At 38.1% G+C, this 23390-nt stretch overlaps 1 protein-coding gene across 4 annotated transcripts in view; it reads left to right on the top strand.

Annotated features, from left to right (window-relative positions):
* sh3pxd2b (SH3 and PX domains 2B) overlaps window positions 1-23390 on the top strand; it is a 159330-nt gene that overhangs the window by 84020 nt on the left and 51920 nt on the right. For all 4 annotated transcript variants that reach the window (XM_062970430.1, XM_062970431.1, XM_062970432.1 and 1 more), the window contains exon 4: window positions 16054-16130. In XM_062970430.1, coding sequence (XP_062826500.1) covers window positions 16054-16130 — 77 coding nt within the window. The remainder of the gene's footprint in view (window positions 1-16053; window positions 16131-23390) is intronic.

Genomic DNA, 23390 nt, shown 5'->3' with positions numbered 1-23390 from the left:
AGAAAGGGATTAAAAAAAAAACCAGATGGATTCTAGATTTGCAATGTGTATAATTTGCCAAATCATTCAGGGAAAGGCCTTTATAAGAAGAACTGAGTCTTCCAAACTATATATCTGTGTTGCTTTTGAGCTCATTGCCATCAGTTTTTCCCTGGAAAGGTTACGTAGAATAGTATGGAAAGAAAACCTTGCCCAAAGCTGAAGTTTTATATTTTGGCTGCAAGTTTGCTTTTGTGGAAAGTTAAACTTGAGATCATGGCAGTTTCCCAAGGAAAAAGGAGATTTAAGTATTTAAAAATGCATTTTAGATAGTTGTCCACTTTCTGCTACCCTCCCAAGCTGTGAAAACTGAGATCCTGCTAGTGTTTCTAATATAAATCCTCCTACAAAACTTTAGAAACAAATTCCCATTTTGCCTAACAAGAGCCAAAACAGAACTTAAATGTCTATCTGGAACCAATAAGAAAGACTTGAATCTGAGCTGTCAGTAGCAGTATGAGGCATTCCATTTTCTCTTGTATTTTTGTTGTTGTTGTTCATTATACTTGCTGGGTTGGATCTAAAACTGTCCATACTCAAGTGGAAAAAGTTTTATCTACTTGGACACAATTATTGCATCAAAATGATAATGAAGAACTCCTTGTGTACCTGTATTAATATAAGTCACGACTTTGGACATTTGAATCTGGTAAAACGTTCAGAGGCAGTTTACAGACATGTCCTTTGGGTGCAACACTAGAACTAGTTAATACGCTACTACCATTGCCTCTGAGGGAATCTTCCCTCAATGTTACCCTCTACTACTGTTGCTGCCAATACCTGCTTGGCACATTTTGTCTGCCTCCACAGCAAAAGCCTTTCTGAATTGAAAGACCCTACCAATAGCATTGCTTTGGGTAAAAGAAGCAGAATCTCACAATCCCATAATCATGGGCAGATGGGGTAGATTTGTCTAGATCAGGGGTCTCCCAAACTAAGGTCTGTAGGTCAGATGTGGCTTTCCAAGGTAATTTCCTCCACCCCTCAATTTTCCACGTAGGACCACCCTAAGTCTGAAATGAATAACAATCGTAATTAACCTGACTCTCTCATCAGCCAAAAGCAGGCCCACACATCCCATTTCAATACTGGTAATACTGGTAAGTTTATGTTGGTTAAAATTGTTCTTCATTTTAAACATTGTATTGTTCTTTTCAGGTTTTTTAGCATTACAGATATCTGCAATGTGCATAGGAATTCATTCATTTTTTTCAAACTATAGTCTAGCCCCCCAACAGCTTGAGGGATTGTGAGTTGGTGCTATGTTTAAAAAGTTTGAGGATTCCTGGTCTAGCTGTACAAAAATGTGGCACAATTAGTTGCCCTTCATCCCTAGTCTCCACTTGGCCAAGAAGCATAATGACCTCTGCCTGCATTCCTATTATTACTGAGCAAGAATTTAGGAGGTCCTGCTGCAGGTAGAAAGCAGAAAAAGACCATCAGGAGGGACCCTACAGCTGGAAAGAGCCAGACCTCCCAAAGGCTGCTAGGATCCACACAGCCTGGCAAGCTGCAAGAAGCAATTAGCAATTGCCCTGATTCCCAAATAAAAAAGGTCACCAGTTGAAGAAAAGGGCTGCGGTTGCAATTCCAGCTGGAATGGATGACGAATACAGTAGTCTTAGAATTAGTCAAGGGTTAAAATAGTGTTGGTCTGGTGAAGATTGGTGAACCATAGTTACAGAGATTTAGAGCAAAGAACCGGTATCTGCGATTTGAAAGACTGCTTTTCCTTGCTCCGGGGACGCTAGTTAAGCGTCCCTGAGGAGCCTGCAGAGATCCGCGGCTCGGAAAGGAGTAAATTCGCAGCTTAGAGTCAGAAAGGATACAGTGTTGCCAGATAGGGTTAGAAAGGAAGATACATTTTATTAGGGGCTTTGTTACAAAGTGGCCAAGTGAAGTTAGAGCCGTGAGAGTTAGTGATTTATGCTTCTGCTGGGACTGTTGCTGGTACCCCTCAGCCTAGTGACAATTCCATGTTGCGGCTGTTCCTGTGGGATCTGTGGAATGCCTTGCTGCAGCAGACTATGTCAAATGAATTTGAAAACAGGGGTCTCCATGTTTGCCAACAATATCCCCCCAGATCATATTAACTGACAACAGAAGTAACATTTGAAACAGACAGTAGGGATGTGACTTGTAGCAGCATCACTTTTCTTTTCTGTATTTCTGAGAGTGTAAACTACCATAACCCTTCAGGTTGTAAATGCAAATATATAAAAGGCATTTTTGACTTGATTGTTTAAAGTATATCTTGCCTGTCCACTAAATAAATATTCAAGGAAACCCATGATAAAAATGATATGGGTGAAATAATAAAGTTATAATTAAAACTCATCTAGTAAAAGGACATAACCAAGAAGGAAATAATGCAATCTACCTAATTAAAAACTCTTGGGGGCGGTGGGCAAGTAACTTCTGGACTCCAACAGTCTATAACCATAGAAACCTAGAACTGGAAGATACCACAAAGGCCGTTTGGTCAAACCCAACATGCAGGAATATGCAACTAAACCACTCCTGAATTATGTCCTTCCAGGATTAGAGAGTCTATTACCCTCCAGGGCAATCTATTCCACTGCCAAACAATTCTTACGGCAAAGAAGTGCATCATAATGTTTAGATGGAATCTTTTTCTGTACTTGATCTCACTTCAGATATTTAAAGAGATCTATTATGTCACCTCCCAGCCTTCTATATATGTTGAGCTTCTTGAGTCATAAGGCTTAGTTTCCAGACCTATCCTCCTATAATGTGTGGGAAGCACGTCTGCATTTTATGATGCTGGCAGAACTCTTAAACCCATTGCTCATGCATTGACAGCCACAAAGATGAGATCTTTTGTTTTATCCCCCAGCCATGTATTTGGATTCCTGCCACCTTTGTTATATGCCTTAATCTGTCAGGTTAAAATATGACATCGTTTCATACAATTCTGTGTACACATGAACTGATCAAAATGTTTATAAGACTATAAAGCTCTAGCATATTAATTTTGCTCTTTTTTTAGAAAACTATATTGATGCATATCGTGCTAATGTTGAGGAATCAGAAGCAGCATCAATATGCCTATCACCAGTGGAAAGTGTGATAGGAGCTGTATTCTTCCTTCTGGGAGCCACAGAAGAGCACTTATGCATTTATATTCCATTGTCTGCTGCTTTTAAAAATTACATAAAGTTTAAAAGAAAGCCAAATCTTTGGATCAAAAGGAAAAGACCCAGAGTTCATAAATGAGGTGAAAAGGAAGGCATGCCATTACTGTGATTGCCTGTGAAAATGGCAAGAGAGATTAACTGGCCATTTACTTTGATTGCCTGGATGTTTTATATGCACATCAATAAGAAAATGTGGGCTGTAAATTTTATTTTAACTCTTATAGCTGAGTGAATCTCTGAAGCAAGCCAACTAGTTGCCATCTGAGTTCTAAATATAGAAAGAAGCAATGCTGACCCTAGTTACAGGAATTTCCAGTTCTACCAACTGGAAAAATGAATTGAAAATTCCTTGTGATTTTAGTTCATGCAAGGCAACCTTCTCCATCCCCAGTGAATTACTAAATGCAGTGGGCTGGAACTTCTGACATAGAGGGTTGTGGGACTCTGGGACATCTAGAGTGCACCATATTGGTAAAGGTTTATGTAAACATGTGGACATTTGGAACAGTGGCCTTAGAGGATGCAATTATTGACAGTAAAGTTTTTGAGATCCTGTCTCCTCATTAGGAAATTCAATTTGTTCTATTTGGAAAAGGAGGAGAAAGGGGATTGCCGCGGCAATAGATACTGCAAAGAATGTTTTCTTTGCAGATAATATTGCGTCCGCAAAGAACCATCCGGCTGAGCTGTTCCGAGTTGTCAGAGGTTTATTATATCCCGCACCCCAAGACGGGATCCCTGAAAACTCGGCAGCCCGCTGTGAAGCATTTGCTCAGTTCTTTGCAGACAAAGTCGCTTTGATCCATGCTAGCTTTGACACCATATTAACGGCAGTCTCCAAGGATGTAGCAAGAGCACCTGCTTGTCCCATTTTGATGCATTCGTTTCAATTGGTTCAGCCTGAGGACGTGGACAAGGTGCTTGGAGAGGTGAGGGCTACCACATGCATCCTAGACCCCTGCCAATCCTGGCTGGTGAGAGAAGCCAGAGGGGGGTTGGCCGAGTGGGTGAAGGTGGTGGTGAATGCCTCCCTTCGGGAAGGCATATTTCCAGCGAGCCTTAAATTGGCTGTGATCAAACCGCTGTTGAAGAAGCCATCACTGGACCCCACTCAATTGGAGAACTTTCGGCCTATTTCCAATCTCTCCTTTTTGGGCAAGGTCATGGAACGTGTGGTGGCCGCACAACTCCAGGCATTCTTGGTAGATACCAATTATCTCGATCTGGCACAGTCTTGCTTCAGGCCGGGGCATGGTACCGAGACAGCCTTGGTCACCTTAGTCGATGATCTACGCCACGAGCTGGACAGGGGGAATGTGTCCCTGCTGGTTCTGCTGGACCTCTCAGCGGCCTTTGATGCCGTCAATCATGGTATCCTTCTGGAGCGCCTCGCCGGGATGGGGCTCAGAGGTACTGTTTTGCAGTGGCTCCGGTCCTTCCTGGAGGGGCGTTCCCAGATGGTGTCCTTGGGGGACACCTATTCAGCCCCACAACCATTGATTTGTGGGGTCCCGTAGGGTTCAGTACTGTCCCCCATGTTGTTTAACATTTACATGAAGCCGCTGGGAGAGATCATCCGGAGTTTTGGGGTGAGGTGTCATCTGTACGCAGATGATATCCAGCTCTGTCACTCCTTTCCACCTGTCACTAAGGAGGCTGTCCAGGTCCTGAACTGGTGTCTGGCTGCTGTGTCGGACTGGATGAGGGCCAACAAATTGAAACTGAATCCAGACAAGACAGAGGTCCTCCTGGTCAGTTGCAAGGCTGAACAGGGAATAGGGTTACAGCCTGTGTTGGACGGGGTCGCACTCCCCCTGAAGAGACAGGTTTGCAGTCTGGGGGTTCTCCTGGACTCATCGCTGAGCCTGGAGCCCCAGGTCTTGGCGGTGGCCAGGGGAGCCTTCGCACAACTAAGACTTGTGTGCCAGCTGCGCCCGTTCCTTGGGAGGTCTGATTTGGCCATGGTGGTCCACACTCTGGTTACATCCCGTTTGGACTACTGCAACACTCTCTACGTGGGGTTGCCTCTGAAGATGGCCCGGAAGCTCCAACTAGTACAACGGGCGGCAGCCAGACTAATAACTGGGACGGCTTACAGGGAGCATACCACCCCCCTGCTAAGCCAGCTCCACTGGCTGCTGATATGCTACTGAGCCCAATTCAAAGTGCTGGTTTTGACCTATAAAACCCTAAATGGTTCTGGCCCAATCTACTTGTCCGAACGCATCTCCTCCTATGAGCCAGGAAGATCCCTAAGGTCATCTGGTGAGGCCCTGCTCTCGGTCCCGCCTGCCTTGTAAGCACGGCTGGCGGGAACGAGGGACAAGGCCTTTTCGGTGGTGGCTCCCCGGCTGTGGAACACCCTCCCCAGAGATATACGGCAAGCCCCAACCCTTTTGAGTTTTAGAAAAGCCTTAAAAACATGGCTATGTGTCCAGGCTTTTAACGAATAAATGACAAAGATGACCCAGACTGTTATATGGATAAAGTAGGAGGATATTGTACAAACGGATTTTAAGCATATGTTTTATGTATTATATTTTATACTGTATTTAATTGGTTGTAATACATTTTATATGTTGTTGTTTTTAATGATGTGTCGGCATCGAATTGTCGCCAATTATACGCCGCCCTGAGTCCCTTCGGGTGAGAAGGGCGGGATAGAAATATTGGAAATAAATAAATAAAAATAAATTAATCCCTCCCCCGCCACATTCTGGAATTGCCCAAAATGGTAGGTGTTTCAGTAAGATTTTGTTTTAAAAGTTCCTGTAACTTTTAAAATGTAACTGTATCATTCCAAAAACTTACATGTTTTTGGTAGTCAAACAATCGCAGAGCTGTTATTGACATATTCAATTAATACAAACAAAATACACTAACCATTTCCAGTCAATTATATGTTATTCAGAGCATTAGACTGAGTTAGAGCAAAATTATCCCAAAAGAATCTCTGCTTCTTCAGCTGTTGAAACAAGGTAAAGTTTTTTAAGTTTTTTTTTTTAAAAAGCAACATCTGGATTCCCCTGTATAATAAAGCATTTAGATTTTTGTCTCTTAAACCTTGAATGTGGAAATTCTAAAAATATTCATTTATATATTAGCTAGTGTGACTGTAGTTGAAAAAGAGAAGTATCATTATTGTTAATGCTTGCAACATTAACTCTGTAATAATAATAATAATAATAATAATAATAATAATAATAATAATAATATGTTGTCAAAGGCTTTCATGGCTGGAATCACTGGATTGCTATGAGTTTTCCAGGCTGTATGGCCGTGTTCCAGAAGCATTCTTTTCTAACGTTTCACCCACATCTATGGCAGGCATCCTCAGAGGTTGTGAGGTCTGTTGGAAACTAATCAAGGGGAGTTTATATATCTGTGGAAGGTCCAGGATGGGAGAAAGAACTCTTGTCTGTCTGAGGCAAGTGTGAATGTTGCAATTGGCCACCTTGATTAGCATTGAGTGGCTTTTCAGCTTCAAAGCCAGGCTGCTTCCTGCCTGGGGGAATACTTTGTTGGGAGGTGTCAGGACAATAAATAAAGAACAACACTCAGAAAACAGGGGAATTCCAGTCATGAAACAATCAGGGCCAGCTGATTTTAATGAAGGTTTAGACTCCGCAATTTTCAGTCTCAGCACCCGTATCTTTTCTCGAAAACTCCCTCTGCTTTGCATTAAGATAATTCTAGCACTAGGGAGTAAAGTCCTTCATAATGCTGTAGTTTTGTAATGCCTGCACATTCATGCCTGTAATTCTGCAAAATTGCCTACTGATGTACCTACTTCCATGGAATATCAACAGAACCAAGTTGCTTTTGCACCTGCAACTTTGTGCAACATGTTCAGATACATGGTGGCTTTGACATGCCCTTGTGGTCCTTGCATGAAATACTATTTATATAACCCTACAACTAGATACCACCATTCCTGAATGCATATCTCTCTTTCATTTCTATCTCTCACCCCCTAAAGTTATTTTTGAAGTGGAAACTGTGACAACCTCTTTTATGAACTAAACCAAACTTTCATAGTGCTACAAAGAAAAGGACTGACAAATAATACTTCTCAAATGTTGTTGAGTAACCCTAAGGAAATATAAACATCTTACCAGTCTACATTATTATTAACAGATTTAAGGAAAACACAAATATTAGCATCATTCTTTAGCACCAATCTAATAAAATGACTTAAGTTGAAAAGCATTGTGATATACTGTATAGCCAGATTATATATTTGTAGTGCATTTGAAAAGTGTAGATTTTTATATTCTAGATATTCTAGATTTTGAAAATACACATTAAGCTTCCCTTTATTCTATGTTCATGTAATACGTATTATTCACCTTGAGAATTTCCATTCACCTCTGAATATGTCAACAGCTGAACGTTCTTTTGCCCCAAATTCGTTTGCATCATGAGCCACAATACAACTCTCTCCTCGGTAGTCTCTCAGTAGCTCATTGAGTGCCTTCCAACCTCTGAGTGTTTTCTTTTGGCACAGTCTCATTTCATTTTATATTCTCTCAAGGTAGAAGTCTTCAGAAGAAGTTTACCATCACCTTCTTCTATACAGTACTAACAAATGTTAACCATAGAGAGGGGCAGAGCCACGTCTCGATGAACAGCAGCTGAATTTGCCGGCTCTGGTGGGAGGAATTTATAATGAGTTAAAACTCCAAAATACTAAAGGATCACAGTGAGTAATTGACATCTCCAGATGGACTGAGAAAAGCAGAATAAAGGAGCATTAATGAACTGATTAAAAAGTGAGAGTTAAAAGCAGTATTAGCTACTTTCACTTTCGGATTGCTCCGTTCAAATTGCTGGTGGCAAGCTAATAGCAGAATGATTAATGTCGACTAGAAGAGATAAAGATAATAAATTCAAATTAATTGGCACAAAAGTTACAGAACACTTTCTAAGAGCCAGAGCGAAACCTTCAGACCGAAGCTTAGATAGATTGTCTGCACGGAGGGCTTCTGAGAGAGAAAGACAAAGCAAAAGGGAGGAAGGAGAAGGGGAAGGACTAATGATGGCAGCGAAGCCTCATGACAAGGGAGATAAAAAAGAACTGGGGGAAAAGCAGGGAGCGATTCCCAAGCAACCTGAGGAGTCCTAAGAATTAACAAACCTAGAACTCTCTGCACAATTCAACACACAAATAGAAGAATTAAAAAACATGATTGTGGAAAGCACACTGCAGATCACGTCAAGTATTAAGAATCTGGAGATACAAGTTGCTGAGCAGGCTGAAAAAACTACTTCTTTGGAAAGAAAGACTGATTCTCTGGGATCAAAGGTGGAGACAGTTCAGCAGCAGATGGTGGCCAACACTAAAGATCTGCATCAGCTGCAAATTGTGTCTCATAGACATGATTTAAACTTTATCTCAATGGCAGGCAGAGACCGTCGCGTGAATGTCAGAATCCGGAACTTTTCAGAAATTCATTGTGAAACTTTCAAAAATCTAAGAGAAGCAATTATAAAATGAATTCAGGAAATAAAGAAAGAGGATTGGCAGCAGTCTCAGTTTGACCGTATCCATCGTGTTGAACCCTAGAAAACAACTTCTAATCCCAGGGATATCATAATAAGATTCTCAAGCTACTATTACAAAGATCAATTTATGCAAGCTATCAGAAACCAACCCACTTCACAGATAATTCAAGAAAGTAAAATTCAAATTTTTCAGGACTTGTGTCCAGAGACTGTGAGCTGGAGAAGGACTATGCACCCTTGTACCACAATTCTCCAAGATAAGGGCATACCATATAAATGGGGGTACCCTATCTACCTGAAATTTAGATATGTGGGGAAAAGCTACAACGTAACATCAGTGGAACAAGGACTGGAATTACTTGAGGCATTATTTGAAGAACTACAATGCCCTCCTGATGGAAAGTCAAAAAACGCAGAAGGAAGAGATGCAGGAGTTGCAGAAGGAAAGGACAGAGAAAAGAAGAAAGAAACTCCAGATAAAGAGAAACAAAAGGACAAAGCAAAGAAGCAATGAAAAGAAGAAGAAAAGAAGACAAGAAAATAAGTACTGTGTGGACTGTGATCCTAATTAATAATCTTAAAGAAATAGTAATAATAACATCAAGCAATATAAAGGGCTAATTGGATTAGTTGGGTAGATAAATAGTAAAGTGGGAAATTAGAAATGTAATAATAATACTGAAGATATATATAAACAGATTTTTCACCCTTTAAATTGAATAAGTAATATTTTAGAAATGATATAAATAAATTGGAGGGGAAGAAATACAAATATAATTTGGAATCCTCAGGAGGTTGTGATTTGGCTGCTGGTCAGGAGGAAAATGGATCCGCCCCTCCTCCACCGAAAGGCTATGATTAAGCCATGCCCTGGACAAAAAGCCACAGGGCTTGGTGGGAGAGGGGATATTTGGGGGAAAGGGGAGGGGGAGACCCTTTGGGGAAGGAGTGGGGAGAAAGGGGGAAGGGGGGAAGATAACGCACTGGGGTGATTTTCTTTACAGGGACCAACCAAGAAATAGAAAAATGCAAACAGATGCTAGATTGAGTTAAGCTGATATTGTGGAACTGTCATGGCCTAGGTTCATGCCATAAGAGGAGGAGGATTACCAACGAGATTCTGAAAGCCAAAGGGGATATTTCTTTTTGCAAGAAACTCACCAGTCAAGAGAAGGTTTAAATGAACTGAAATTAAAAGGGACTATAATATATGAAAAAGCTATGGGTACTTTGAAAATGAAAGGGGTAACAATTATAATTAAGAATAGTAGTGGATTTAGCATGGTACAAACAAAAAAGGATGAATTGGGAAGATATGTGATGATCCAGGGATCTATGGGAGGGGAGGATTATACTTTGGTTAATGTTTATGCGCCAAATACAAAACAGAAGGAATTTTATGAACTTATTTTTAAAGAATTAGAAGAAATTAAAAAGGGATATGTAATAATAGGAGGGGACTTCAATGGAATTATGGATAGAAAACTAGATAAGTCCTACCCCACAAAAGAAGAAAAGGGGGAAAGGAATATAACAGAACTTAATAAGGTAATAACAAGGGAAGGATTGATAGATGTCTGGAGAATGATAAAGGGTAATGAGAGAAGATTTACCTTCCATTCCTTGGTGGATAAAAACTACTCAAGAATAGATTACTTTTTTGTTTCAAAAGACCTAATTTCTAAAACTCAAGATGCGGAAATAGAGATTATAAAAATCTCTGATCACGCACCAATTAGTATTATAATACAAATTAAAAAAATTATAGATTAGCTAAAAGATGGAGAATCAATAACAGAGTATTAGAAGATAAAAAAATAACAGAAAAAATAATAAAAGAATTAAAGAAATTTGGGAGATAAATGATAATAATCAATGTCCTGTTACAATAGTGTGGGACACAATGAAGGCAGTGGCTAGGGGACTCTTTATTAAAGAATATAATATTTTTAAAAAGCAACAGGAGGCAGAAGAAAATAATTAGAGATGGAAATTAAGGAACTAGAGAGGAGATATACGATAGAACAAGATAGAATGAGTTATGCAAAATTAATAGCAAAAAAGAAAACTTGAAAAAGGGATTGAAAAGGTGCAGAGAGATTTGATTTATTTAAATAGAGAGTATTTTGAGTATAGTAATAGGAACACTAATTAATAGCTAACGCAACACAAACTAGGAAACAAAAATTAATAACTGTAATTAAAAATAGGGATGGAAAACAATGCACAAGAATGGAGGATAAAATATTAATTTTTCAGGAATTTTACCAGGATCTATATACAGCAAAGGAAGGACCTAGAGAAAAAGCTAAAGAGTATGTAGATAAACATTGGAAAATAAAGATTGAAGAAACAGATAAATTAATTATGGAACAAGCAATATCAGAGAAAGAGATTGAGGAAATTATAGATAATTTAAAACCTGGAAAGACCCCAGGATTGGATGGGCTAGGACCAGAATATTACAAAAAATATAAAATACTATAGATACCTAAAATAAAAGATTTATTTAACAGAATAATAAAGGGAGAAAACATTCCACCATCATGGGAACAATCGTTAATCACATTAATTCTAAAACCTAATAAAGATCCTATAGATCCAGGATCATACAGACCCATCTCATTAATAAATCAAGATGCAAAAATATTAAGTGCCATAATGGCTAAAAGGATGAATAAATTTATATATAAATATATCAAGGAGGATCAATGTGGATTTATAGGAGGAAGCCAAATGCCAAATTTAATGGGTAGGGTATTAAATGTAATTCATAGTATTAAAAAAAGGAATTTAGTGGCTGGAGTATTAGCTTTGGATATTTATAAGGCATTTGATAGTGTCTCCTGGCAGACAATGAAAATGATACTAGACAAATTTGGGTTTGGAGAAAAATTTAGAAACTTAATTGATAAATTATGTTCAAAAGATTACGCCCAAGTTATGGTGAACGATGGTTTAACAAGGAAAATAAATATAACACGAGGCACAAGGCAGGGATGTCCCCTTTCCCCAATTTTATTTGCGATTGTAATGGAATTACTGGCTAATGTAATAAGAGAAGAGAGTAGTATAAAAGGAATAGGACTAAAAGAGAAATATAAAATAAGTTTGTTTGCAGACGATACCCTTTTATCAATGGAACAGCCAATAAAACAATCGGAGAAAATAGAGGCTCACTTAACAGAATTTGGATTAATAACAGGTTTACAAATTAATTGGAACAAATCAGAAATGATGATATTTAACTATTAAGAAGAAGAGATAAAAAATACAACAGGAGGGGAAGATAAAAATCAAAATCAAAGAAACAATTAAATATTTAGGGATAAATATAACTAAAGAATTTAAAAAAATGGAAATACACAATCAAACCAAATTAAGAAAGGAAATTAATAAGAAATTAGTGGATTATAATAAACTCAAATTATCATGGTTTGGTAGGGTATCACTAGTCAAAATGAAGATATTACCCAAATTAATTTTTTTAATTTAGAATGCTACCTGTAGAAATTTCAAATCAAGAAATAAAAAATTGGCAAAGCATGTTAAATTTATATTGCAATGGGAATAAAAAAGCTAGAATAAATAAAAGCTTATGGTATAGACCACAGAAAGAAGGAGGTCTTGGACTTCCAAATCTTAACTGTATTATCACTCCAATCAAATAAGATATATAGTAGACTGCCTAGCTAAACAAAAGAGCTTGGAGTGACTAGAAGAAGATGATAAAAATTAGAATTGAAACTAGAATATATTTTTACAGGAATAATAGAGGAAAAGATAAAAAGAAATAGTATAGTAATTTAAACAACCCCTTTTTAAAAAAAATTCTGGTGATTTAGGGAAGATACAAAAAAAACCCCCTAATGCCAGGTATTTCTCCTATTATGCTAGTTCTAATGACAGAAAACTTCCCAGTAAATTTGAAAAAACAACTTGAAGCAGAATTTAATGAAAGAGGTATAATGAAAGTAAAAGATTGGGACCTGAAGATGGTAAATATGGAAAGGATAAAAGATGAATTAAGAGGAAGAGACTTTGAGTGGTACAAGTATTTACAATTGGGGAAATGGTCAATTGACTTAAGGAAAAAGTATAATGGGGGTAGGGAATATACAAAAATAGAAAAGATGATAATTCAAAGGGAGACTAAAGAAGAGAATGTAGCATTAAAAGGTACAGTAAGCAATATCTATAAACTACTACTAACGGACGAACAGGAACAAGTTCATTTGAAGGAAATATGGGAAGTAGATTTGGGAGAAAAATTGAATAAACAAGAATGGGGAAGGATATGGAGTATGAGAGTATTAAAAATATGTCCATAAGAATTAAGGAAAATTATTGCAAAATGGTATGGAGGTGGTACCTAACTCCCATTAGATTAAATCAGATAGATAAAAAATACACAAATTGGTGCTGGAGAGGATGTCAGGAAATAGGGTCATATCTTCATATGTGGTGGTCATGTAAAATTATACAAAAATTTTGGGAAATGATATTTAAAGAAATAAGAGCAATAATAAAAACAGAGATAGTGAATACACCTAAATCAGCATTATTACTTATGCATGACAGTATCCTCTCACAAGAGGAGAAAGAACTGGTTTCTAATTTGATAACTGCAGCAAAATTGTTAATAGCAAAAAATTGGAAAGAAAAAAAGGAAATCCAATTAGAAAAATGGTACAGGGAACTTTGGAACATAGCAATTAATGATAAGCTGACTTGCAATATAAAAATTAAAAAGGGAATATCGAAACAAACAGATTTTTGGAAAATATGGGGAAAATTTATTGAGTATATTTTAAATGAGGGAAAGGGGTATAAGCCAGCAACAGAGACAATGAAATTTTGGACTTGTGAAACAGTATGAGTTGGTTGGTGAAGGTGGCACAAAATAAGGGGAATGGAAGAGGGGGAAAAGGTATAACAATAACAACAACAACAACAACAACAATAATAATAATAATAATATAAATAAATAAAATTATGTATAAGTAGATAAAAGGGTGTAGTAGAGAGAGATGTAGTAAAGTTGTAATGGAAAAATCTAAAACTGATAAATATGTTTAAAGATGTCTTGATTTTTTTTACTGTCGGATTGTATACAACATGATATGTTTAAGATATTATAAAATGAGGAAAATGTAAACTTATACATTTTGATTGATAAATTAATAAAAAAATATTTAATAAAAAAACCAAAAACAAATGTTAACCATAGTGCTGCTACCATTGAATCCCCAGTAGCTGTTTGGCACATGTAGTCTGGCTACTCTGTCTGTCCGATATGGACACCCCTCCCAGCACCACTGCTACCATCTTACTATGGGGAGCAGGCAGTCCTACCACTACAAAAAGGTAATGCCATGGTGGGATATATTTTTTACCCTCTGATTAAATCTATATTATATTATCCAACAATCACCTCTTGTATATATTGAAAGTGGTTTCCTTTGTATCCTGTTTTACCATGTTGATTATTTTGCTTTTGATGGTGCTACTTTTGTTCCCCTCCCCCGAAGGTTTATATTAATGTTTCCTGTATTTGTTCTAGCTATTTGTTTGCAGATTTTATTGCAATCTTAGTTCATTTTATGAATATAGGATGATTTTTTGAGGCAGGCTTATCATCATAAATATAGATTCAAGTTGAGCACACTATCTAGAATTCCAAAATACTCAAAAAACCAAAATTGTCCTCTTGGGTAGCAGATACAGTGATATCTATGCTTTCTGACAGTTCAGTGTACATAGACTTTGTTTCATCTTAAAATTATTATAAAGATATTGTGAATCTGAAACATGAATAATTTCCTATGTATGCCTGAGTTCTATCTATAAGTTACCTCATTATGTATATAAGGCAAATACAGTTCATGGCACACTTCGTGTATACAAGAGTCCACATCATTGCACATATATCAACAGGCATCTCCTAAGAGAGAGTTTTGAACCCTAGGAAGCTGATTTTTCATAGGCAGATTTATTGTTTTCACACATCAGTATTAACTGACAACTGTAAAGCTCTAAAAGGCACAGCCATTTGGGGCAAAGGTCTTGATTTTCATCTTTGTGGATCCTATTACCTTCCATCCTGCTCCCACAACTGTATAAATATTCTCTATGCCTGAGGCCTTAATACCCTAAATACTGAATCCAAAGAAGTGGGTTTATATCCATGAATGCTTGTAATTTTGTTAACCTAGTTAGTCTTAAATGTTCTTTTACATTTCTTTTTTCCTCATCCCTCTTCCTTCCTTCTTATTATGCTTACTTTTTAAACTCCCAGATTTTACTTACTATCCTGGAGTCAAACAATAGGTTGACATGTTTGCATTGAATATTGTGGGAACATTAACTGAACTGCAGTTTCCACATTCCCAGACCTCGCAAATAAAGGCACAGCTTTTTGCTAGATGAGCCTTCCATGGTAATATAAGGTTTAAAAACTAAGGCAATTTCAGCAGTGTTGCAGTTTGTTAAATGAGGTGTGTCCTTGCCTCGGGGAAGAAAAAGGAGCAATTATATTGCTTTTATAATTGTGTCCTTTTTTCTTTTGTGGCTAGAAATAGCAGTTCCTTCTACTGTTATTTTTTGCTTGAAACTTTGGGTATAATCTGCATTCCTAACAGCTTGGAGACAGGATGAATTTTTAATTGTTAGGTATTTTGTTGCAATAAGCTTTTTATTATAAGATGAAGATGTTATAAGATGTTGAGGTAGAAAAAAATAAAAGAGGTAGTGTTCATTCTGGACTTTGATACTAACTTCTTCTAATTTTATGACTTTTCATATTGGACTTTACATGCCTTATAGTTATTGTAATAGGATGCATTGGTATGGTGTATGTTGATTTGGTTTTATTTCTTTTTCTTTGACAAATATATATTCTAAGAATTTGTCCCATATTGCCTCAAAATTATTTCTTTTTGTTAATCTCTTTTTGCGTTTTATATTACAAGTCAGTTTGTAGTTTATTGCGATGTTCCACACCTCTTTATACCAATCATCAACTTTGTATTCATAATTGTTGAATAGAACAGTGAGAATTAAGAAGAGTGGGGCTAGGATTATGTGCAACTTTTCATAATGCCCAAAGTCAGTGATTTAAATAATAATAGATGGAATAACATTATTTGTGTGGTATTGTTCCTATAAAAATTGGCATAGTTCACCTCTTCAGATGTTTGCCATGTGTGGATGTCCTTGATTCACTTCCAGCAGTCTATCAGAAGATTTATTACCGTTCATCAGAGTATATTGATTAATGAGATTCTGATAAAACAAAAGTTTATCCAAATGTCAGAGACAACCCTTTTCATTCCTCCCTCTCTTACTTTAGGCAAGATCCTCTTCCGACGAAGCCACATCCGAGATGTTGCCATCAAGCGTCTTATACCCATTGATGAATACTGTAAGGTGAGTAATACTTTCATCTTAGCATTGTGGTGATCTTTAAGATGCAGATTAGGGAGCAAAGAGAAGAGTGACCAAGATGAATATATGCCTGCAAAATCAACCTTTAGGAGAAACGACTTAGAGAGCTGAATAAGGTTAGCTTTGAGAAGAAAAGAGTGAGGTGATGTGAAGTCTGGATTTGAATATTTGGAGGGATCTCATGTAGAAGATAGAGCTGGCTTGTAATCTGCTGCTCTTGAGGATAGAACACAAAGCAATGGATTCAGATCACAAGAAAAGAGATTCTTCCTAAACATTATGAAGAATTTTTGATTGTAAAATTGTTCTACAATGGAGTAGATAGGTAGTAATGATCTCTCCTCCTTTAGAGATCTTTAATCAGAGGCTGGAGGGTCATCTTTCAGGAGTGTTTTCTTATGTATTCCTGCATGAAAAGGAATTGGACTAGATGGCCCTTGTGATCTGATTCAACTTTAGATGGCAAGATGGATATAGAGAATATGCATATGTTCCAGGCAAAGCCTGGAAGAGTTTCTTTTTTGGAATGACAATTGGCCATGCTGGCTGGAGGGTTCTAGAAACTGTAAAGTAATTTTTCTAGGTGCCGATGAAGTCTTCATATGCAAAGTCCCCCTTAACACTCCAACATTATCTGCTGTCCATTTCCTTCTTGCAGTGGTGTCTTTTATGAAAAGTGTGGGAAAACTTCATTTCAAATAGGCAAAATAAAGCAAAACAAAGCAAGGAGGTTCTTGTGGTTCATGGATGTATAACAAATGCTGAGCCTTGCAAGAATTAATTCTAACCACATCTTTAAGCCATGTAAGCAACAATTGCTTCTCTTTTTATGCCTTCCTGGGAAAGAAGAGAAATCCTTATTGCCAAGGACAGTCACAGAACCTTTGTTATCATGGCTGCATGGAGGCCAGGGAAAGATTCCTCTAATCAGGCAATATCTTAATCCAAAAGTGCATGCTAAGATAATGAACTCATAAGAAATAGGAGTTTGGGCTATTTAAATATCTTAGGAAAGTTGTGGCATCTACAGAACTGCCAGATTTATGAGCAGCTGCTTTGGGCATTTAGCAGCTGGCAGCCTATCCCCAAAACAATTTCATGCAGTTTTACAGCTGTTAATGCAAAGGGAAGTTTCGTAGAAAAGGAGTAAGCATGTACCCTAATTTGATCCTCTGTTTATGTTTCCCCAAATCCTGGGTTCTCCCGCCCTTTTCTTGGTATGTATTCCATGACCTCATTAGGAATAAGGGAATAGCAGCATAATACTATGGTTCCTGAAATCTGTTCTCCCCAGAAGGAAGGGGCACTAATTCCCTTCAACTTTAATGTACATATTCAGTATGTACAATACTGTGCTTTAAATAGAAACTGCTCTGGTACTGACCTCATTACATAAAATGATTTGGAATTTGGCCCAGATTGGCAATATAATATTACAAAGTAAAAATATGACCTCTGTAAATTGGCTACAGATTGCACCTTTCTTCTAGGGGAAATACTGTGTGAGAGCCAGCATGGCATCGTGGTTTGAGCATTGGACTATGACTCTGAGGACCAGGATTCAAATACCTGCTCAGCCATAGAAAGCCACTGGGAGATGTTGAACAAGTCTTTTTTCTTTAGCTTCAGTGGAAGGTAAAGGCAACAAATCTTGCCAAGAAAACCCCATGATAAGTTTGTCTTAGGGTCACTACAAGTCAAGTAGTTGTCCTCAAATGGTCCACTAGCTTGCTGTTAGTGAGCTAAAATGTTTACAACATGACATACACACACACAACACATTGTTATGAACTCAGAACAGTCACAATCACTGAAGGCTATATGTGTAAGGAAGACTTGACCTGATGAAAGGTTTGAGATATAAAAGAGGGATGATGTTCAGATGACTGCAATTTAAATTCTGAGGTTTTTCCTCTGGATGATCTTGGAAGGTCAAATTTTCAATTGTCCACTACATTCTTTCTAGCCATTGTTTAAAAATGTCAAACTTTCTTCAGTCATTTGGTTATTAAAAATGTAAATCCAGTCATTTTGGAAATCAAGCCTTAATATGGCAAGTTTGCACCATCAAAATGGAAATAATCAACAAAGTTTCATTAAAACTGCTGCTTCGTTTAACCAAAGTAAAACTTTAATTCAATTTAGAGATGTAAGATATTTTTTAAAATATGGTAAGATGTTTAAATAGCAAACCAGGAACAAAACAACCCTATTATTTCTCCTAAAGCTTTCCATGAACTGAAATGTTCCGTTCATTAACCTTTCACTACCCTCTTTACCCCAGTTATTTCAGAGATCAAAAGTGGACTTCCAAGATTAGTCATACTAATGTAGCATAGCTTGATAACAGCCAAACTAATGATATTTTATGCTCCATTATTCTTGTCTCCTGATTTTTTTTAATGTATTGATATGAGAAACAGATATGTCCATTTTGTAGAATTGTCAACAGCAATATCCTAGGTATTACATGTTAACAACTGACAGCTTAAAATGTATAAGCATTTAGACTAGTCCTCATTTCTTTTAATAATATATCCTTGTTATCTATTAATGCTGTAATACAAGTAAGAAAAATGAATGTTATGTGCATGAGTATTAGACTTCCTCATATACTTCATCTGAATCACCATCAAAGATCTTGGTGTTCTTTTCCATTGTGAGATATTTGATGTTCATTACATCAAATATTTTTCTTTACCCTGTTCAAACAACATAGTTTGAGAAAAAATATGGACTATTAGAAATAATATTACAGTAGAGTCTCACTTATCCAACACTCGCTTATCCAACATTCTGGAATATCCAATGCATTTCTGTAGTCAATGTTTCCAATACATCATGATATTTTGGTGCTAAATTCATAAATACAGTTATTACTACACAGCATCACTGCGTATTAAACTACTTTTTCTGTCAAATGTGTTGTATAACATGATGTTTTGGTGCTTAATTTGCAAAATCATAACCTAATTTAATGTTTAATAGGCTTTTCCTTAATCTCTCCTTATTATCCAACATATTCGCTTATCCAACGTTTTGCCAGCCCGTTTATGTTGGATAAGTGAGACTCTACTGTATATCAAGTTTGTCTAGTTGAAGAACTTTCTTATAGGTACATTTAAGATATTTTAAATAATTCGCTATATTAAACAATATGTTTATAAAGTATATATTTACTGTATATAATGTATATCAAAGCACAAAAATTAGTCAGTTTAAATGAGTTTAAATGAAGTAAAGGGCCACAAAAAGTGCTCAGGGCAGTTCTTGAGTATTTGTTTTAAAAGAAAGGTGGGGGATATATATATATATATATTAGTTTGTATACCCTATTGGGAGCTATGATAGCATGCTGAAGCCTTTTGAAGCAGCCAAAAAAAATGATCTGGTGCAACCGCTGGGTTCCAGAGCATGACCAGCAGTGCTGTAGATCAGTGGTTCCCAACCTGTTTTAGCCTACAACTCCCAGAAATCCCAGCCAGTTTGCCAGCTGTTAGGATTTCTGGGAATTGAAAACCAAAACATCCAGGGACCCATAGGTTGAGAACCATTGCTGTTGATCATGCCTGGGGATTGTTATTGAAGGTTATTTCCTTCTGTAACTATCCTGTGTTGGCCAGAACTGATGAGATTTCCCGTTGCCCAGGTCTAGTGAGATTTTCTGAAGCCTGTCAAACAGAGTAATCTCAGTCAATATTCTGAACTACTGGACCACAGCCTAAGGCTATTCTTTAGAACAGTGGTTCCTAAACTGACCGAAAAAGTTTGGGAATCGCTGCTTTAGAACAGAGTGGTTGTACCATTAAGGTAAGTCAGTGTTAGACAAAGAGATTTGTTTTCCATTTTTGACATGTGCAGAAAGAAGGAAGAGTAGCCTAGTAGGAGGCAGAGCAAGCCACCAGATAACAGTAGAGAAACAAGGTTTATACTTCCAGATTTGATAAAACTTCACCAGAGTCATTTGTTCATTAGAGTTGGGCTTCTAAAGGTGTCTTGAAAAGTCTGGCAGGATCGTTTTGCAAATAAATCAAGGATGTGTACTGTGTTTGTGCCCACTGACTACTCTTTGTTTCTTTCCTAGAAATTTGTCACTAACTGGCAGCTATTAGGGTCCTGGTCCATGGGCCACTATTTTGAGTAGCAAATTCACAGCAACCAGTAACATGTCTTTCACATTCTGCTTAGTCCTAAAATATAGCATAGGTATTTGAGGAAGCTTCTAAATGTCATCTTTATGAATATCCCACAAATATTTCTGAGAATTTTCCTTGTGAAATCTTGTACTTGAAAGAAATCTTCAAGTTGACCTCCAATCAAATGAAGTACCCCAAGCTATATTATTAAATGAAAATTTGAAGAAACAACTGTGGGTACTGTGCAGTGGAGAAAGTACTCCCAACTAATTTTCTACAAAGTGTGTGAATTTTTTTGTACACTGCTATTAACTATAACAAAAGTTGAAGTGTCAGAAGGCTTGCTTTAATTTTAAAAAAGTCAGATATTATACAGTGGAGCAAGACTAGCCATTCCACCTAGCCACCTTATCCACTGAGTGTGAAACTTCCAAATAAATGAAGTAATTCATGATATAGCATTGTTGAAAGCCCTCAAAATAAAGGTTTATAGATAATTGACCTAAGATTTGATCCACTGGGAAAAAAGCAGAGATCAACATGATGATCTCTTTAGTAAAGGCCAGTTGTTATAAACAGTCAACTTATAGGACCATTAGGGAAAGCCAGCTGTCACTAACAGTGGTATGAACTTTGAAGAGGCACAAATACAGGGTGAAAAGAAGAAATGTGCCAAGAGGAAGGTGTGTCAAGCAAACTCTTGTCATGACTCGGCCAAGAGCACAAAGTCCAACAAATTCCTCACTTGCCTTGCAGACAATTTTATGGTCCAGAAGGTAGAGGAGACAACAAGGGGATCAGCAACTCTTGATCTAATCTTAACAAATGTGGAAGACCTGATCAATACAGTAGAAGTCGTCGGATCCTTAGGGGCAAGTGACCATGTGGTCCTGCAGTTTGTGATACAATGGAAGGCTGAAACTAAGACAAGTCAAACACGCATTCTGGACTTTAAGAGAGCTGACTTCCAAAAAATGAAGGAAATACTGAGCAGCATTCCATGGATGCCAATATTAAAAGACAAGGGAGTTAACGATGGATGGGAATTTTTTAAAAGTGAAATACTCAAGGTGCAAATGCAAACAGTGCCAACAAAGAAAAAAATATGGCACATGCGAAGAAGCCAGAATGGATGTCCAAAGAACTTCTAACTGAGCTAAAACTCAAAAGTGACATGCACAAGAAGTGGAAAAGGGGAGAAATCACCAAAGAAGAATTCAAACGTATAGCCAACTCCTGTAGGCAAAAGGTTCGCAAGGCTAAAACGCAAAATGAGCTCAGGCTTGCCAGGGACATTAAAAACAACAAAAAAGGCTTTTTTGCTTACGTTGGTAGAAAAAGGAAGAAAAAGGAGGCGATAGGGCCTCTGCGAGGAGAAGATGGGGTGATGGCGACAGGGGACAGGGAAAAGGCAGAACTGCTTAATACCTTCTTTGCCTCGGTCTTCTCACAAAAAGAAAGCCATCTTCAACCTCAGCAACATGAAATGGACGAAGGATTTGGGGAAATCCAACCCCAAATAGGGAAACAAGTTGTCCAGGAACACCTGGCCACTCTAAACGAATTCAAGTCGCCAGGGCCAGATCAACTACATCCAAGAGTACTGAAGGAACTAGCGGAAGTTATTTCAGAACCACTGGCGATCATATTTGAGAGTTCTTGGAGAACGGGAGAAGTCCCAACAGATTGGAGGAGGGCGAATGTGGTCCCTATCTTCAAGAAGGGAAAAAAGAACGACCCAAACAATTACCGTCCGGTCAGCCTCACGTCGATACCAGGCAAGATTCTGGAAAAGATCATTAAGGAAGTGGCCTGAAAACACTTAGAAACAGATGCAGTCATTGCTAATAGTCAACACGGATTTACCAAAAACAAGTCATGCCAGACTAATCTGATCTCTTTTTTCGACAGAGTTACGAGTTGGGTCGATACAGGGAATGCCGTAGATGTAGCGTACCTGGATTTCAGTAAGGCCTTTGACAAAGTCCCTCACAACCTTCTGGCAAACAAACTAGTAAAATGTGGGCTAGACAAAACTACGGTTAGGTGGATCTGTAATTGGCTAAGCAAACGAACCCAAAGGGTGCTCACCAATGCGTCGTCTTCATCTTGGAAAGAAGTCACGAGTGGAGTGCCGCAGGGTTCTGTCCTGGGCCCGGTTCTGTTCAACATCTTTATTAATGACTTAGACGAAGGGTTAGAAGGCACGATCATCAAGTTTGCAGATGACACCAAACTGGGAGGGATAGCCAACACTCCAGAAGAAAGGAGCAGAATTCAAAACGATCTTGACAGACTAGAGAGATGGGCCGAAACTAACAAAATGAAGTTCAACAGGGACAAATGCAAGATACTTCACTTCGGCAGAAAAAATGGAAATCAAAGATACAGAATGGGGGACACCTGGCTAGACAGCAGTACATGTGAAAAAGATCTTGGAGTCCTTGTGGACAACAAGTTAAACATGAGCCAGCAATGTGATGCGGCTGCTAAGAAAGCCAATGGGATTTTGGCCTGCATCAATAGGGGTATAGCGTCTAGATCCAGGGAAGTTATGCTCCCCCTCTACTCTGCCTTGGTCAGACCACACCTGGAATACTGTGTCCAATTTTGGGCACCACAGTTGAAGGGAGATGTTGACAAGCTGGAGAGCGTCCAGAGGAGGGCAACTAAAATGATCAAAGATCTGGAGAACAAGCCCTATGAGGAGAGGCTTAAAGAACTGGGCATGTTTAGCCTGCAGAAGAGAAGGCTGAAAGGAGACATGATAGCCATGTACAAATATGTGAGGGGAAGCCATAGGGAGGAGGGAGCAAGCTTGTTTTCTGCCGCCCTGCAGACTAGGACACGGAACAATGGCTTCAAACTACAGGAAAGGAGATTCCACCTGAACATCAGGAAGAACTTCCTCACTGTGAGGGCTGTTCGACAGTGGAACTCTCTCCCCCAGACTGTGGTGGAGGCTCCTTCTTTGGAGGCTTTTAAACAGAGGCTGGATGGCCATCTGTCGGGGGTGCTTTGAATGCGATTTCCTGCTTCTTAGCGGGGGGTTGGACTAGATGGCCCATGAGGTCTCTTCCAACTCTACTATTCTATGATTCTATGA

Source organism: Anolis carolinensis, chromosome 2 (assembly GCF_035594765.1).
Source record: "Anolis carolinensis isolate JA03-04 chromosome 2, rAnoCar3.1.pri, whole genome shotgun sequence".
Lineage (NCBI taxonomy): Eukaryota > Metazoa > Chordata > Lepidosauria > Squamata > Dactyloidae > Anolis > Anolis carolinensis.
Note: the sequence above shows the minus strand (reverse complement) of the source record. Positions and strands in the feature narration are given on the sequence as shown.